Here is a 15,791-nt window from a genome sequence, read left to right on the forward strand (position 1 = left end):
AGTGCTAAAGAACCCATTTATTAAAACCTGTAATCCATTTTTAAGAGCTGCTTTTTGCATCCTTGGGTGCAAGTGATATTGGTTGCTGTTGTAAAAATATATAGATAAATAGATAGCCCCAAGAGGCTGAGAAATACAGGAATTTTTACTGAGCTAGTGTTCTTACTGATTTTTTTGCAACTAAAAGCATCTTAAGGCTGGATTTCTTGCATCTTCTGGGTGGAGTTAGTAACTTCAAAGATAGCACTTTCAAAGTGATGTATTTTAGCTATGGGAAAATCCTACTGATTTCAGATATTGTCTTGGAAAAATGAACCTGATTTGTGGTAGCTTTTAAGTGTTGTACAGCTATTTGCATGGAAATGAGGAACCTTCTGAAAGAGGGGCATCAGTGAATGCTTTGTGAGCTGCTGCTGGTCAGTGCAGATGTGTTGCTGATAGATTTTTTTTTTTACCAGGAAGAGAAGCTTAGGCTTTTATCAACTATAATTATGAACCTAATCTCCTTTTTTTTTATTTGTAAACTTAAAAGAGAAATATCTGTTTAGATCCCACTTCCAAAATGGCATTAGTCCAGAACACTGCCTTGTTTGGCCATTGGAAATCCCTAAGCATTAAAAAGTGTGATGATAAAACAGATCTTAGCCTTGGGAGTAGATAATGCACCTGGCGGTGGTTCTGCAAACCCCAAACCTGAAACTTTGAATTGCAGCTTGGTATTGTGCATGTTTGGGAGCCTAATCTTCTATTGCTAAAAGAATATGGAACCCGGATGAGCTGATCATGTTGCTGGGATGCCAGGAAAAACTCACCTATTCTCAAGCAGGGTGCAGAGTGGCTGTGGCTGGGAGGATTTCCCTGCCAGGGTAGAGACTTGCCGTCCACCCACTTCGAAATTTGATATGTAGCAACAACACAGACAAGGCAGAATGAAATATCACAAATGGGCCTATGAAATGCACCACTGAAAAATAGACTTTTAAATGTTTCTAGTATTTTTTGTTGTGGAAATTACGAGTTATTAAATACCAAACTGTGCAGTTAAAGCTTATTAGCTTCAATTTAGCATATGATTGTCATCCAGCCTTTAATGGTGGCCTGAGAGCCCCTAATATGAAAGATCTGTCAGTCATACCAGAATTTGTTAGTCTGTTAAATGACTTATGAAGAACGCTGGGAGTGATTGAGTGGTCCAGCGTAGGATGCAATAGCTGGAACATTATGGACCTGAGAGTTTCAGGTCTCCCTGAGCTGCAGTGCAGTAAATTGATGCTTCCCTAATCTACAGCTGTCTTAGTTGTCTGTGTTTAATTAGATCTGCGTTGATGGTAATAAGTCATTAGATAAAAGCTGTGTGCAAGTAAGATGGAAAGAAAAATCTTTTGGCAGAAAATTACTTACTGTTCTTAGAGTAAAGGAAAAACCATGACCTGCTTTTCAGAGCTTAGGCTCAATCATGAATTCACTTCATAAAATAGTACAGTCCCTCTAAATTTTTCTCTGCATATGTGACGAGAGTGCCACATTTTAAACTAATGCATGCGTTTTAAAACTAGTTTTAAATAAAGCATCCTTTTTTACTGAGATTGAATATTGTGTGTCTTGGTATGTGTAATTGTGTAGGTAGATACTAACTAATTTAATTTCACATAGTGCTTCTAGTTGTACTTTATTCTTTCATAGATATTAGCTCTTTGCAGATGTAAGAGATATTCCCCAATATGCTCAATTCCCTACTAGAAGGGAATGGAGCATCTTTGTTAGATTGTGTTCAACAGTCATGTTCTAAAGCTTTTTTTTTTTTTTTTTAAGCTACTGTAGCTACTGGAATGTTAGACTTCCAGAATACTAAAAGGAGATCACCAGAGTTGAGCCACTATTTAAAGGAAAGTTTTGAAAGAAATAGCTTTTCTACTAGAAATCCATGTACTCATCATCTTTAAAATACCCATTTCAGCAATATAATTTTATTGCTATAGCCAGTAACAAGCATACAGCCAGGATAAGTATTGTTTTTAGAGCAAAGCAGAGATTATTTGCATTATAAAGCAGTATGGTAGGAAATTGAAACATGTAAAGGAATTGTAGGTTGTAATACACAAGTCTGCTTATAAATCTTCCTTAAGGCATTTCATTGTAAGATTGAAATACTTGGATGGTAAATGATGTGTTTGCAAAAATGCTTCTAGCTAATAGAAAAGGCCCGCCTGTGATGAATATTGAATCTTAGCCATTTCTCATCTATTTCTAATTTTAAGCATATAGATGGTTCTGTGAATTTAAGGAGGAAAGTTTAAAAAAAAAAAAAAAAACAAACACAAACATGAGCAATGTATGAATATTTTGGTCTTTATTGAACAATAGATTTCACCTGTACAGTAGAGAAGATGATTTGCAAAAGTAGCAGGACACTTTTGATGGGTGGTATATGTTTTTCTCCTGGAAAGGTACTAACTAGCCATTGTCAAAGATACAGCAAATTGGTCTAGTATTCAGGTGAAGATTTACGAACCTCTGGGTTCTGAAAGACAAGGAGTGTATGGACCTTAGTGTTTTCAGAGAAAAGGGAGAAATTGCACTCACCACACCAGAATTAAAATGATTTTTAAAAAAAGAAAACTCATAAAACACCACTTGAAAGCTTTTTGCTCCCCTCCCCCTCACCCAAAACAAATAAGAATTTAAACAATAGAAATCCCTTAAGTTGCTTTCACTGGAAGGAGGAGAAAATCATGGTACAGATTCATGTATGTGTGCACTGATACTATAGGAAGAAAAATTAAAGTAGACGTTCTGTGGTATGCTCTGACATGCTACCACATCTGATTTGTGTTGCTGCCTATTTACCTGCAGCAGAATTGTGTCAAGCATAGACAGTCAGCTTTTTGGATGAAAGACTGAACACCTACTGCAATGAAACCCCAGTTCCTGTTAGTGTCCTTATGTTCTCCTGTGCTATAAATAAAGCTCAAGCTCTGCAACTGCCTTAATCCGGCAAAAATCATTGTTCTTGCTGAAAAGAGCATTTCTCCTCTCCCGTGTACACAGCTTGCTTTTTCCTGCCCACACCCTCACACTTGTACCAGTGTTCACACAGCCTCACTACAAACTTGGTGTGGGAATTGATTCAGATGAAAATCAAGCTTTTTATGGAGGATTTCATTCCCAGGTTAGTTTACAGACTGACTAGTCCTCTGAGTTCACAAAACAAATCCTGAGCGGCAGGGATGAGGGCAAAGGCAGCAGCTTGGATAAATGCTGTATTAAATTGATTGTGACACTTAGTTTCTCTCTTATATGCATTAGCAGAATTGGGCCTTTGATGTGTAGTAAATACAGCACTCTGTGGGAAGCTAGGGATTGGCATTATGGAATGTGAGAGTATTCTTGGCTTCTGAAAAGGCTCCATCACAGGCAACCGAGCAAATTTACTTCAGTGGGAGTCCAGTAATATTTCTGACTCACCCCGAACTAGGACAGTTTATGAAAACATCACCGGGAGGGGCACAGCACCATGCCAGCATGTTCCCTAACCCCTTCCTTACACATGCAGTGCTATGGCTGAGAAAGTAAGGAGCTGGTGTGATAACTTTGCAGAACCTGTGAATATCTTGTTTATTTTGAAGTTATGTGTTTATATGTTAGCCTCCCCATTAGTATTATGGTTACATTAATTATAGTTGTGAATATTTGTTACCTATCTTTTCCTGGGTTCCTTGATATATAGAGTTTTGCAGCTTCCTCACTGCCTTTAGAGTTTCTTCTCTGTGTTTATTTAATGCCGATCTCATGTGTAGACTACAGTCTTTCAGGCTCATGAGGGGTTACATGTTCGCAGCTGAAACACTTTAAAAGAAACCTGTCTTTCAATGTCTCTTTCTTGGTCTCTGAGTGGAAGGAGGTGATGGATAATTGATACATAGTATGTTTTTCTTAAACCAACTAAGAGTTCTTAGTCAGAGTTCAAAGCTGTTTCTCATCATCTAGGGTACATTATTGGCACAATATGAAGTAAATGAACAATGTGATAAACTGCTTCTTGTAACAGCACTGCATGCTTGGTTAAGAAAAAAAAAAAGAAAAAAACAGTTTAAAATTGGAGACTGTTTTCTGCTTAGGTTAGAACAAGATTTATGAAGTGCAGCTGCTGGGTATTCTGTTTGCATGGTGGCACTTCGGCACCAGGAGCTTGTCTTCCCATAATGCTGATGCATTGTTTTGCCTTAGTAGACCCAGATTTGTATGGGGGGATGGAGGGGAGGGTGTGTAGTTACATCATTTGTGACAGTAGTCGTCTTACTGATACTGAGTTTCCGTCATTTTATTTCAGGTATGGTGAAAAAGTCACCGAGTTCAGTAACAAAGCGCTCACTGAAGCACTGGTCTTGAGAGTTTAACTTCCCTGCAGTGGGTTTAAGAGGGAGTTTACCGCTAAGAAGTTAGTCTGCGGCAGACAGAAAGGTCTTGCACGTGCAGCTATGCAATCTCTAGGTAGCGCCGGCCCTGGCTGCTCGGTCCCACCGTTTGCTGCTCTGCCAGCAAGCACCTGAATGCCTAGGCTGCTGGCGGAGCCGTGGCAGCAGGCACCGGGGAGCAGTTGCAGGCTGTAGCTGCCCGTGGGCACCCACCCACCACCTGCTGAGAGGGGCGACTCTCCCTGCCCGGGCTCCCTTGCCCCGCCAGCCAGCGCTCGCCCGTACAGCCAGCAGTGGGGAGCACCCAGGCGCTCGCCTGCCTTCTTCAGGTAAAGGTGACAGGTTACGAGGACAAAGCCCCTTCGCGTGGCCTGGATCAGGGGGCACTCAGGTGCCGGCAGAGCTATGGAGGCAGCTGATGCTTGGCACAAAGAGATACAGAATTCATCTCTCCACAGCCTCTGTTTAGAAGAACCTGCTCGTTATTTCCCATGGCAGATTAGCGTGAGTTCCTCTGGAGGAGTTCTTGCCGAAATCTAGGCCCTGTGACCTTTGGCCAAAGGAGAACAGCAAACAGCATGAGAGTAGCCTCTGATAGTGCTGTTTGTCACACACATCTGTCTGCAGCCATAATGCTTCTTGATTCAGTTAATATCTGGCAAACTGACCATCTCAAGTGGTTGAGAAGTTTTCTGTGTAGGTTGCATGGTTTTTTCTTCTGCTTTTTGATTCTTCCAGATTCTCAAATAAATAACTTGGCATGAGTTACTTATCTGTGTTATGGGGGAGTCTTGTTTACTCTGAAATGTGGAGGGCCTACTGAAAATAGCACATGCACAAGTCTGCCTCACTAAGAGTCCTTCATGGCTCTCGCTTCACCCAGAACAACAGGAGGCTTGCAATTTTTTTGCTCTGCAAAATTTATACCTGATATTGCAGGGGTAAATATTAGTTAATCACTGGAAGAAGGGAGAGGAAGTCTGTGGTAGAGCAGACAATTGTAGAGTACCATTCGATTTTGCTATGTTTTGTCAAGGAAAAGGTTAGGGTGAGCTAGGTTACTGGAATAGGAACTTTAAAATAAATAAATAAAATCAAGTACATAGTGCCAAAAGGCTAGAAGACAGCTTCCAAGTCATCAGATCTCATCCCTGCTATCACTGACAACTGCATCACACAATCCTATTCATAAACTTATCAGGCTTCCTCTCAAAGCATATCTCTCTCAGATTAGAGGAGAATTTAGAGGTAAATAGATTCTTTCTTCTGACGCTATTCAGGTCAGCTAAATCCTCATTGCAAAGTGGTGGGTGTATCTCTGCAGTAAGTTCTTAATTCATGTGAGTAAAGATCAAATTACTGGAATTTTTGAGATCAGTATTTGACAGGATTTAGAATACTGATTTGAAACCAAAAGCACTTAAACTGGTGAAAAAAAAAATCTCCAAGTGAGCAGATGTTAAAGAAAACTAAAAGGAATGAGCAGGATAGAAAACAACGCAATTGAAAAGTCGAGGTAGTTCCACTCAGAGCTGATCAGAACCTCTTTTTATCTTGTGCATTTTAGCTGTGAGTCATTTCCAATACCATGGTATTTAGATACTCCAGGGGAAGTTTGTCCATGCTCTCTGAGAAATTGCAGAATCCAGTGCCTTGTTGCCAGCCAGCACTTAATTCCCCACTTGCGAGTGAGCAGTCCTGCTTTGAAGGGTAGGCATCTTCCTCTTTTTTCATGGTGTTTCTGTCCTTCCTAGGCTCATGTGTTGCCCCATGACTGTCCGACCAAGCAGCATTATTTAAATCTTGTATCACACTTGGGTGCTGGCACTCCATAGACCAGCCTTTGAGTTTTGATATCCTCTCTTGAGTAATTACAATCGAACCTTTCTATCAGTTTGTTTTAGAGAAGAAACTCAAATACTCTGCTCAAGTATTTCTGTTTCCTGTACAGGGTCTTAGAATATTTGTTAGCTATCTATTAAGGTATCTCTGGTTTTAATAGGGAGATATCTTGATATAGTAGTTCCTGACAGGACTTAAAGTTCAGAAGGTTGGGTTTGAGTTTCTTTAATATTTAAGTTCACAAAGTATATCTCAAAGTGTCTGAGGGGTATAAAGATTTACTGTGCATGGTAGAAAGATGTCTGAAACAAACTTCAATGAGGAAATAGCAGCAGCTCAAGTATGCCTAGGTTTTCAAGGGTAAACCTTCCCATCGTAATTCTGAGCAGGGAGGCTACTAGTCCACTTCCCCATCCAGGATAAACTGTATCTGATTCACAGTGATGAGTCTCCCTGCAGCATTTCTCCTTTGAAATGTCACTGCTTCTGTGCAAGCAGTGCATCATCTGCCCCCAAAGGGTCTAATGATGGTGGGAAGATGACTGCTGTTTTTTGCCTGGATGACTACTTATCCTTTTGGTAGCTGTTCACTTCAGGTTGTCAGAAAGAAGGAGAGATGCAAGAAGTTGTGTTGGTTTTCAGTTCTGGGAAGCTGTAGGGCAGGCAGTAGTCAGAACAGTTCCCGTTCATAAAATCATAGAAGGGTTTGGGTTAGAAGGGACCTTTAAAGATCATCTAGTCCAACGCCCCTGCCACAGGCAGGGACATCTTTCGCTACATCAGGTTGCTCAAAGCCCCGTCCAACCTGGCCTTGAACACTTCCATTTAGGAGTACCTTGCCTCAAACTTGCTTTCATGATGTTACTGCCCAGGGCACCTGAAACATGTAGTGTCTGTCTTTTAAAGAATTGCCTAAGAATATCTTAAATGGCTGTCTACCCCTCCATATTTGCTTAGTTTAAGAGCTTTTTCTTCACTATATGGAAGTTTGGGTGATGAGCAAAGTAATTTTTGCATCAGTGTTTGCCAGCTGAAGGTAATGAACAACCACAAGCAAGCAGGTTGTGGTGGCTTAAAGAGATAGTCTCTGTCATCTGACCTGCAGCAGCTCTCCATTCTATGCTTAGGTTTTTAACTAAAATAAATGAGTTGGAACCATCCTCTTTGTTCATCTTAAAGCCCAGCTGCTGTAGAAGATGCTGCTAGCCTCTTCGTGAGCAAGTAGAAAGCAAAACTGATGATATGGAGAAATTGCTTTTTTCTCTTGCAGGTGGTAGTTGCAGGCAGAGTTCCTTGCAAGATACTTATTCAGAACATGAAATAAAAGACTCAGCTTAATAGTTTTAGGAACCACTCAGTTTAATTCATGCATCTGGTTTTTAACTCTTCATAATAAAAGCTTTGGATATTTTTATGCAGGAATATTTATTAGCAAGAATTTTACATGACTTGAAAGATGCAAGTGCGTAATTATTAATTAAAAGAATATATTGAAATATTTGGTGAAATAGCACAGAGTACATGAGCCACTTCTCAGCAAGTAGGAGAGCAAAGGTTTCTTGGCTAGTAAAATGAAACAAGCTCAAGGGCAGATCTATTAAGCTTATCTTACTGCAGTGCTATTCCTTTTCTTTCAGAAAATGTTGCTGTACAAATTCTAAAGGTCGGGCTGGTTTAGATGAGACTAATTGAATTAATTCTGAACCACAGCTCATTCTCTAGAAATTCAACTCTTGAGCAAGGGAAGGAAATAAACAAACATACTCTTTAAATTCATGCATAGATTATTTGTATCCCATATTAATAATATCTATATTTTTATGTAGTACTTCAATGTAGAGGTCAGAACTCTGAAATACAAAGTCAGGACTAGATCCTCTGCTGGTATAAAAATGCATAGCTGCTACATTCTGGACAGCTGTAACAACACAGCAGCCTATGGCAGCTCGGCCTTGGTTCCTAAATGGTGTGTTAGTGGCTTTGCTCTCCTGTCTCCTGTAAAATACTCCATTAGCTGTCATGGATTTTAGCATTGCATTTAACTTTCCAAGGACAGTGACACTCAAGGGAGAGATTCTAAGGACAGTGATTCAGGTTACCATCGCTGCTAGTGGGAAGTACATAGCTAAATTTCTTCAAGCCATGCTGAGGGTTTTACCCTGGACATCATATTATAAAGTCTTCAGCAGCTGAAGTAAGCAATAGCAACTTTCTAGTTTCTAAGGCCTTATACACAGATGATGATCTGTGTGTCCAGCGATTCATATGCAAAAAAGCAAAGTTGGTCAGTTCACTGCTCTGCTTGATAAAGAATACCTGAAGATTTTTAATTTTTTTTTTTTTTTTTTTTTTATGAGACAACAGATGAGTGACATCTCTGTCAAAGGTAGTTAGGAGACTAGAAATGTGGGAAATGTTGATTGACTGAAACGGTGTCATGGCAGCTTTACAGGTCAGGATTCCTTACAGCAAAAGAAAACAGCGGGACTTGTGATAAAATGCCTTGTTCTCTTATGCCTCTTTCCTAAAAAGACATACGCCACAAAATACATTATAGCTGAAACAATTTAGCACTGGTTTAAAATGTTTGGGAAGAATCCTTGAAAATATTTTTTTGACAGCTCATTCCCAGTTGGCATGTTGTTATGATTCCCTGATCCAATTTCTAGTTTTGTTTGGGTTGAATTTGGTTGGGATTTTTGGTTGTGGGTTGGCTTTTTGTCTTTAGCAGTGACCCATGTACTCTGGGAGGCAGACCCCTTTATTTTGCAATTATGCAAATGAAGGGAAGAGTTGGGTGGCCTTGTGGTCTGTAGTACTTCAGGGGTCTGAAGACTGGCATTAGGTTCCCTGCAGAGCAGCCAGATTCTTTGGTGACTTCAAGCAAGTCCTTTAGTCTTTGCTTAATGGTGCTTCCTTGTCTAACCTGTTGCCTGCTGTGTGCCTCCCTTTCCTTCTTCTCCCTCCTTACTCCCCACCCACAAGCTGTTTATCACCTTTTAAGTGGCTCAGTAGTCACATTCACTTAGGTGAGATCACTGAAGTGTGGAAGATAGGAGTTTCCATAAGCCCTTGCTGGATCAGGACCACAAACCATAAACTCCCCCAAATCACGGGATGGCTTTCTCTTACATATGTATTGCTTTGCACTTTGGTCCTAATCACGTTTCCAGCTGCTTGTATAATATAAACAACTTTCCTGCCTACGCATTAAAGACACAGAACACACTGGAGTACCACCACCAATGCTGTGCTGTCTGAAAGAAAAACCATGTTGCAGATTGATTTTTGAAGTGTGCTGGAGATTTATTTTTAAGATGTTTTCAGTTTGCAAGATGTTTCTCAATGGATTCTGCAGTCTCTCCAGCAATCTCAGGGCAGCCCTAGTGAATGGTAGTATAGACGATGGGCCAGAAAAGAGACAGCATGGATTCTGGCAGGAAAATGGAGTAAGAGTGTATGTGTGTATGTTTAGCATACAAAAATGCGAGTAATGAGGAGGTTTGCCTGAATCACTGTTAGCTGAGAACTCCTACATAAAGCCAAAGTTTATGAAGGTAAAAGAAAACAAAAATTTAAAACAAACAAGCAAAAAACCCAACCACAAACAGAACCCCTGAGGACGGCAAGGAAATAAAGGAGTGGAGCTGTGTGCAAGAATGCTGTTCTTGCTACTCAAAGATAGCCCATCATATCTTTAAATCTTTTAGCTACAGTTAAACTTAGAAGTATGAAATGTGACAAGTGGATCATTATTGTTGAAAATGTTGAAGCATTGAAAAACTGACCTTAATATCCCTTCAACGGTTAAATGATGAACTTCATATTACATGCAGACTGTTTTCACTGCTAATTAAATGCCAGTGCAATAACCATTTAAAATGCAGCACTTTCTTGGCAAGATTAATACAGACCATGACTATCGACTTCTGCCACAAACACTCTGCTGATACCTGCAGTGTTGTTATAGCAGCAGTTTCCATTCAACTTGAAGACAAAACTACATTTCCAATAATTGGTTTTTCTTACTCTACATTAAGGAGGAGTGTGATTGGTCATGTGCCACACGAGAGATGGGGTATATGGCATTGTTTCATTTCATATGATGGCTGTGCTGCTTCCTCTTCTCTTTTTAATTTTTTGAAGGGGAGAGGAATGGTTGTACTTTATTAATAGAATAGCATTCTTCTAATGTGACAAAAGTGCTTGAAAACCTGTGTCTCTAAACCTCCCTATGGGAAGGAAAAATATTGTTTATTTAAACCTCAAGAGAGCAGACTTGCATCCCTTTTCATTCTTTAAGAGAAGCTTTGTTTTGTTTTCCTTGCTCTCCTGCTTTCTACAACAAACTGCTGATTTTTAATTCAGAAGCTTCCTTCACACTAGAAAATAACAGAATTACAGTTTTTTATCCCTAGTGGTGCCAGAAAAATGAAAAAACGCGGTACATTGGGACAGCAGGTGGCAGGTTGGTACCACTGGCGAGTGCCATATATTGGAAACAAACATCTGAAAACCTGAATTTGTCCCAATATAGATAAAACAAGAGAGGTCACATCCTTCTCTGGTTATCCTCTCAAAATACAAAGTGTATAGCACCTCCAAATGCAAGGGATTTTTACCTCATCCTTGCATGTCACCTTTCCTGCTAAGACTTCTAAGTGTTTTGGCTTTGGTTTTCTTTATTTTGGTGACTTCTGGTTTTGCCTCCTTTCCTGAGAACTGCTATTGCTTTGTCTTCCCCATTCATATTCTTTTTTCTTTCTTTTTTGCTGCATGGAGACTCTCTGCTGTACAAGTGTAAGTATTTTTTTAGCTCTGCTGTTTCTGGCTTACCTGTTTACGTTCTTGTGCTCCGTTTGCCTCTGTACTGCCTTGTGAGTCTTCTGGGAGACTGTAGTGTCATCCATCTGCACCTACAAATGAAATAGGCAGCGGTTCAGGGATGAGATTGGATTTTACAAAAAGGTTTAGCTAGCATAGCATCTGAATTTAAAGCACCCCTTGGCTTCAAGACCAAACCAAAGCAGAGTGCCGATGTTGGAGGTATAAGTACAAATGCTACTGCTCAGAAAGAAAAATTACTGATTTGGTTTTATATTCAAGCGTCATCCAGCTTAATGAAAGAATGGCTTAAAAATGGGCATAAACTAGGACTTTCTTGCCACTAGGGTGGAAGGGATGTCAGGGGTTATCTCAGTATGATCAGCTGTGCTTTCTTTGTCTAGCTGAAACACCTTGAACTTTTGACTGCTGGTCTCACCATTTTGTGCTGTTGCCCCTAATGTGTTCTCGAAGCTGAAAACCCATACGTTGTTTTGCTGGAAGAAGAGTTGGAGGGAGACTGGTTGGGGAGCAGAATTTCAAGAGGGAGGGGGAAGTTGTTCATTAGTTTGTTTGAAATCTGTTGAAAGGGAAGTGACAGGAGGGTCACAGAACATCCCTTTATCTAATATGATTGAATATAAATTACTTTGGAGGAGGAGACAAACATGGAAATTAACATATCCCTCAGCACCAAGAGTAATTTCAACTATCTGTGTAATGAAGGAATGTAGAGTATAAAGACCCTGTTGCCAAAAGCACACTGTTTTCTAGCACTCAAAGTGATTTTAGTTGTTTTTAGTTCCCAAGATAATACTGTTCTTCCACAGTTGGTAATATAATTTAAGAAAACTCAAGAGAGCGCAGATAGTTTTGTGAGGAAGGGAGTCAGAAAGGAGGAATCTGGAAGAGTGATCATGGGAAGAGATCCTGGGAGTTTAAAGTTAGCTTGGACACATGAGAGTGTCTAACTCTCAATAAGCCCTTATTTGGGAGCATGGTGGAAATTTGCTGGCAGAGGAGTACCTTTGTGGAGCCATCTCCAGAGAGCTCAGTGGCAAAGGTGCATGCAGACTTCCAGAGGGTCTCCCAAGACCCAGAGATGCAGTTAATCTTTTTACCTGTTCTGCCAGGCTGCCTACAGTGTGTTCACGGAAAAGTAGGCAAAACAAGGAAGAAGTTCAGGTGGTAGCCTGCTAGAATGGCAAGTCCCTGGAAGACGTGGAAGAAGTGGAGGAGGGGAGGTTCATACTAACAGCTATTCCCCTGTAAATGCCACAAGTGAAACGTAAGGCAGAAGAGCTGCGCTGTGTCTGTGTGGCCAGAAGTGGTGGAAAGGCAGAAGGTGCGTGTCTGCCAAACCCAAACTGCTTCCATGAACTATGGGAAGTAGTGCTCAGGCTGGGGAGAGGCAGAGATCTTTCCCTAGGAATTCAGATATCTCCTCTGGTAATGACATATGCTCTGCTGCTGTAGCATAATTCATGGTGGCTGAAATATTAAGCTGAGATTAAGTCTAATATTTTGTAAAAAGAGCACACTGGCCTATTTAAAATTAATGCTTTGACCCATTTTGTTCTGTGTGTGATCTAGAAAGTTCACTCGGCAAGAATCCTTTCATCTGTGCACTTCCTAAACAGTCTAGAAAACAGAAGGTTTCCAAATAGAACTGTATGTATAGCTGTTACTCATGCTGTTAAAGCAAATGGGAGGCATCTTTATCCCCAGCAACCAAGCTGACAGTAAGTTATAGCAGTTATTCGGAGACTGGCTTATGGTTATCAGCACAAGCTCTGCAGGGTCATCTGGGGGCATTTTCTTGTCTGTGAAGGAAGATTAAATCCTTCTGTTCCTGGCTGTTCAGGATGTCTTGGCATGTTTAAATCCCTGCACAGGAACCTTAAAACGTGCCCTGTGCTGTTTTGCATTGGTGCCCTGGTCCGATGCAGCTCTCTGCTCATCTGTGTTCATCCAGAAGCACTCTGAACACTGGTTGTGACTGTGAAGTTACTGAGCGATCGGAGGTTTCCCATCAGCCTTGTTTTCTGTCCTCCATTCTGATCTTCTTTAGTGCATGAGTTGCTGGATTATCCTGCTAGATGTAATTTCCAGTCGCACCACCAAAAAAAGTGCCAAGCAGAACAAGAGAAATGGGCTATGGCTGGAAATCGGGACTACTGATAGTGACTCCTAATTCCTGTCCCCCAAATGCTGAGCTGCTTCAACTCTTCCTTATGTGAGATGCAGATCCCTTTGGTTACTTCAGGTTTGGGTGATGGATTGGCAGCTGTCAGGGTGTGCAGTTCAGAGGCTGCCCAGCTACCTACCCCTTGCACAATCCACTGCAATTTTGTCTGAAAAAGTTCAGCACTTCACCAGCCACTTGCCATCAAATCCATTGCACTAAATCTATTGATAACTTGGAAAGTAATGTCTGACCTTTTGATGTAGTAACACTTTCCCTGCTCATTAGTTTCAGGGTAATTCTGCTCAGGTGGCAAGCTATTTCCTGGCTGGTCTTGAAACTATTGTATAATTTACTGATGCTTGTCAAATGTGGAAGTGGAAACCTGCAACAGCTGAAGGTATCTTTTTTCCCAGCAATGTGCATGGCAATAAAAACAGAGCTTTGTTGCCCAGACAGTGCTATCACTGCTCACTGTGTAGTCTGCAAGTCCTCTTCTGGTCTTGAGAAGATGGGTAATAACTTTACTGTTATGAAAATCTATCACAACCCTGAGCATGTGAATAGTGGCATAATAATTCTCCTGACTACTTTGGATGGGAATATGAATTCAGTACATGTAAGTTTGTGCACTGAACTTCCCATACATTAAAGCTAGCAAATGTTTACCTTAACTCATGATTTGTCTGAAATGTCAATGCCAACTATGTCTTTTCTGGCTCATATAAAATTGATATTGCTAAACTTGATTAACAATTCTGTTAATGAGTTGTGAGCCATAACAGCTTCTTGACTGACACTCCAGATTTGAAGCCACTAGGCTTCAAGACTAGCAAGTAAATGGAAGTATAAGAATGTCACTAAAGCCAGCATGTACAACTCTACTGAAAAAAGGAGCCCATCTTTGCAGAAGTGGAGTAATTTTAAATTAACTCTTTAGAAAACCTGCAGGTCAAGTTTTTGTTTAAAAGCCTTACAAAGCTGAGCTATATTAAGAGGTTTGGAATTGGTGATGTACGCATTTCCTGTAGCAAAACTGTCTTTCTTGCCATGCAAACTTTCAGAAGAGTTCAGGCAAGAAAATAAGGGCAACTTTCTTCCAAAAATAACAAATTTGTGTCTTAAGTCTGGGTATTTGTGTTCTTACGGCAACATATTCCTTTTTTTCTGGGAATGCGAAGATGGGAATAGTAGCACATTACTTTCTATAACTACGATGAATGTATGCCAAGGTAACTTTCCACCTATTCTAAGTGTATCTAATATCCAGGGAAGTCATGTGTTTGCTGAAGATATTGCTAACACTAACACAGTATTTTGGCTTTTTGAAGAAGAGCTGTGTGCTCCAAGACTCTATTTTCCTAGGGAAGTTTGGTGAGCTGTGTGGTGATGTCCAGAGACATAGATACCTGAATTTTACTCATTCCCAGAAGCATATCACTAACAAATGAACTGAGGAAATGTATTTTGTATCAAAAATAAAAGCCAGAACAAGAGAGAGACTATTCCTGGTATTGTTGTTAACTGTGCAGTACGGGATGCAGTAATTAAATTTTCTGTGCCTCATGATCTCAGATGCAGAGGTGAGGTTTTAATAGTTCCCTTATTTTACAGCTGGGGATCAATGAGTTAATGGTTGCCAGTTCAAATTATCATCCTGTGTACAGCCTATGGTTTTAATGGGAAGAATAAGCTACCTCTCTGTTCAAAGTCAATTGAACAAAATGTCAATTTAGAAAAAGATCTGAATGTTTGCGAAGGGGAGGAAAAAAGCCCATTCCCTCCTGGTGTTAAACCCAAACAGATTTTGAAATGACACGTAGGCTTGAAGAACTGGTTTGATGGATGGAAAGGAAAAGGCGTTCTTTATCATTTCTTCTGTCTGATAAAGTAATTTTTGTTTTGTTTTATATTGATAGATGACTCCTAAATCAAAAAGGAAAAGCATCCACAGTAGAATGCTCCGGCCAGTGTCCAGAGCTTTTGGTAAGTGAGAATTTCTTAAAACCTTTTTGCTTCTTTGCTTGCCTGAAATTCAGCTAGGTGGTTCTTGATTGAAAAGCACAGGTAACTCCATACCACACGATTGCATTTGAGGCCCACAGTGGGTGCTTTGTTTTTTGTGACTCAGCTGATGTGTTTGGTAGTAAGTATTTGCTTACAAACCTGTTGTGGCTAAATTCTCCAAATGTGTTTATAATTATTTACCACAAAAGAGGGGAATGGCATTGTCTTTTGTTTTAAATAGCATGTTAAGTCTAATTAGAAAGTTTTGATTTCTCTTAGAAATGGAATTTGATCTAGATAAAGCACTGGAAGAAGTACCTATCCATATAGAAGACCCACCATTTCCTTCCAGCAGGCTGGACAAACGAACTTCTGGATTCATTTCAGAGCTACCATCAGAAGAAGGGAGAAAACTGGAACACTTTACAAAATTAAGGCCCAAAAGGAATAAAAAGCAGCAGCCCAGCCAAGCAGCAGTGAGTCTACATTAAAATATTGCTGGCAATGTCACCTGTTGA

General features: G+C 40.3%; 1 protein-coding gene across 7 annotated transcripts in view; it reads left to right on the plus strand.

Annotated features, from left to right (window-relative positions):
- CARMIL1 (capping protein regulator and myosin 1 linker 1) overlaps nucleotides 1–15,791 on the plus strand; it is a 197,712-nt gene that overhangs the window by 156,465 nt on the left and 25,456 nt on the right. For 4 of the 7 annotated variants that reach the window (XM_042798035.1, XM_042798028.1, XM_042798030.1 and 1 more), the window contains 3 exons: nucleotides 11,040–11,057; nucleotides 15,186–15,252; nucleotides 15,553–15,749. In XM_042798035.1, coding sequence (XP_042653969.1) covers nucleotides 11,040–11,057; nucleotides 15,186–15,252; nucleotides 15,553–15,749 — 282 coding nt within the window. The remainder of the gene's footprint in view (nucleotides 1–11,039; nucleotides 11,058–15,185; nucleotides 15,253–15,552; nucleotides 15,750–15,791) is intronic. The other 3 variants (XM_042798031.1, XM_042798032.1, XM_042798034.1) reach the window with 1 other exon arrangement.

The sequence above is a fragment of the Tyto alba genome, unplaced genomic scaffold, assembly GCF_018691265.1.
Source record: "Tyto alba isolate M040663 unplaced genomic scaffold, T.alba_DEE_v4.0 Super-Scaffold_27, whole genome shotgun sequence".
In the NCBI taxonomy this organism is placed as follows: Eukaryota; Metazoa; Chordata; class Aves; order Strigiformes; family Tytonidae; genus Tyto; species Tyto alba.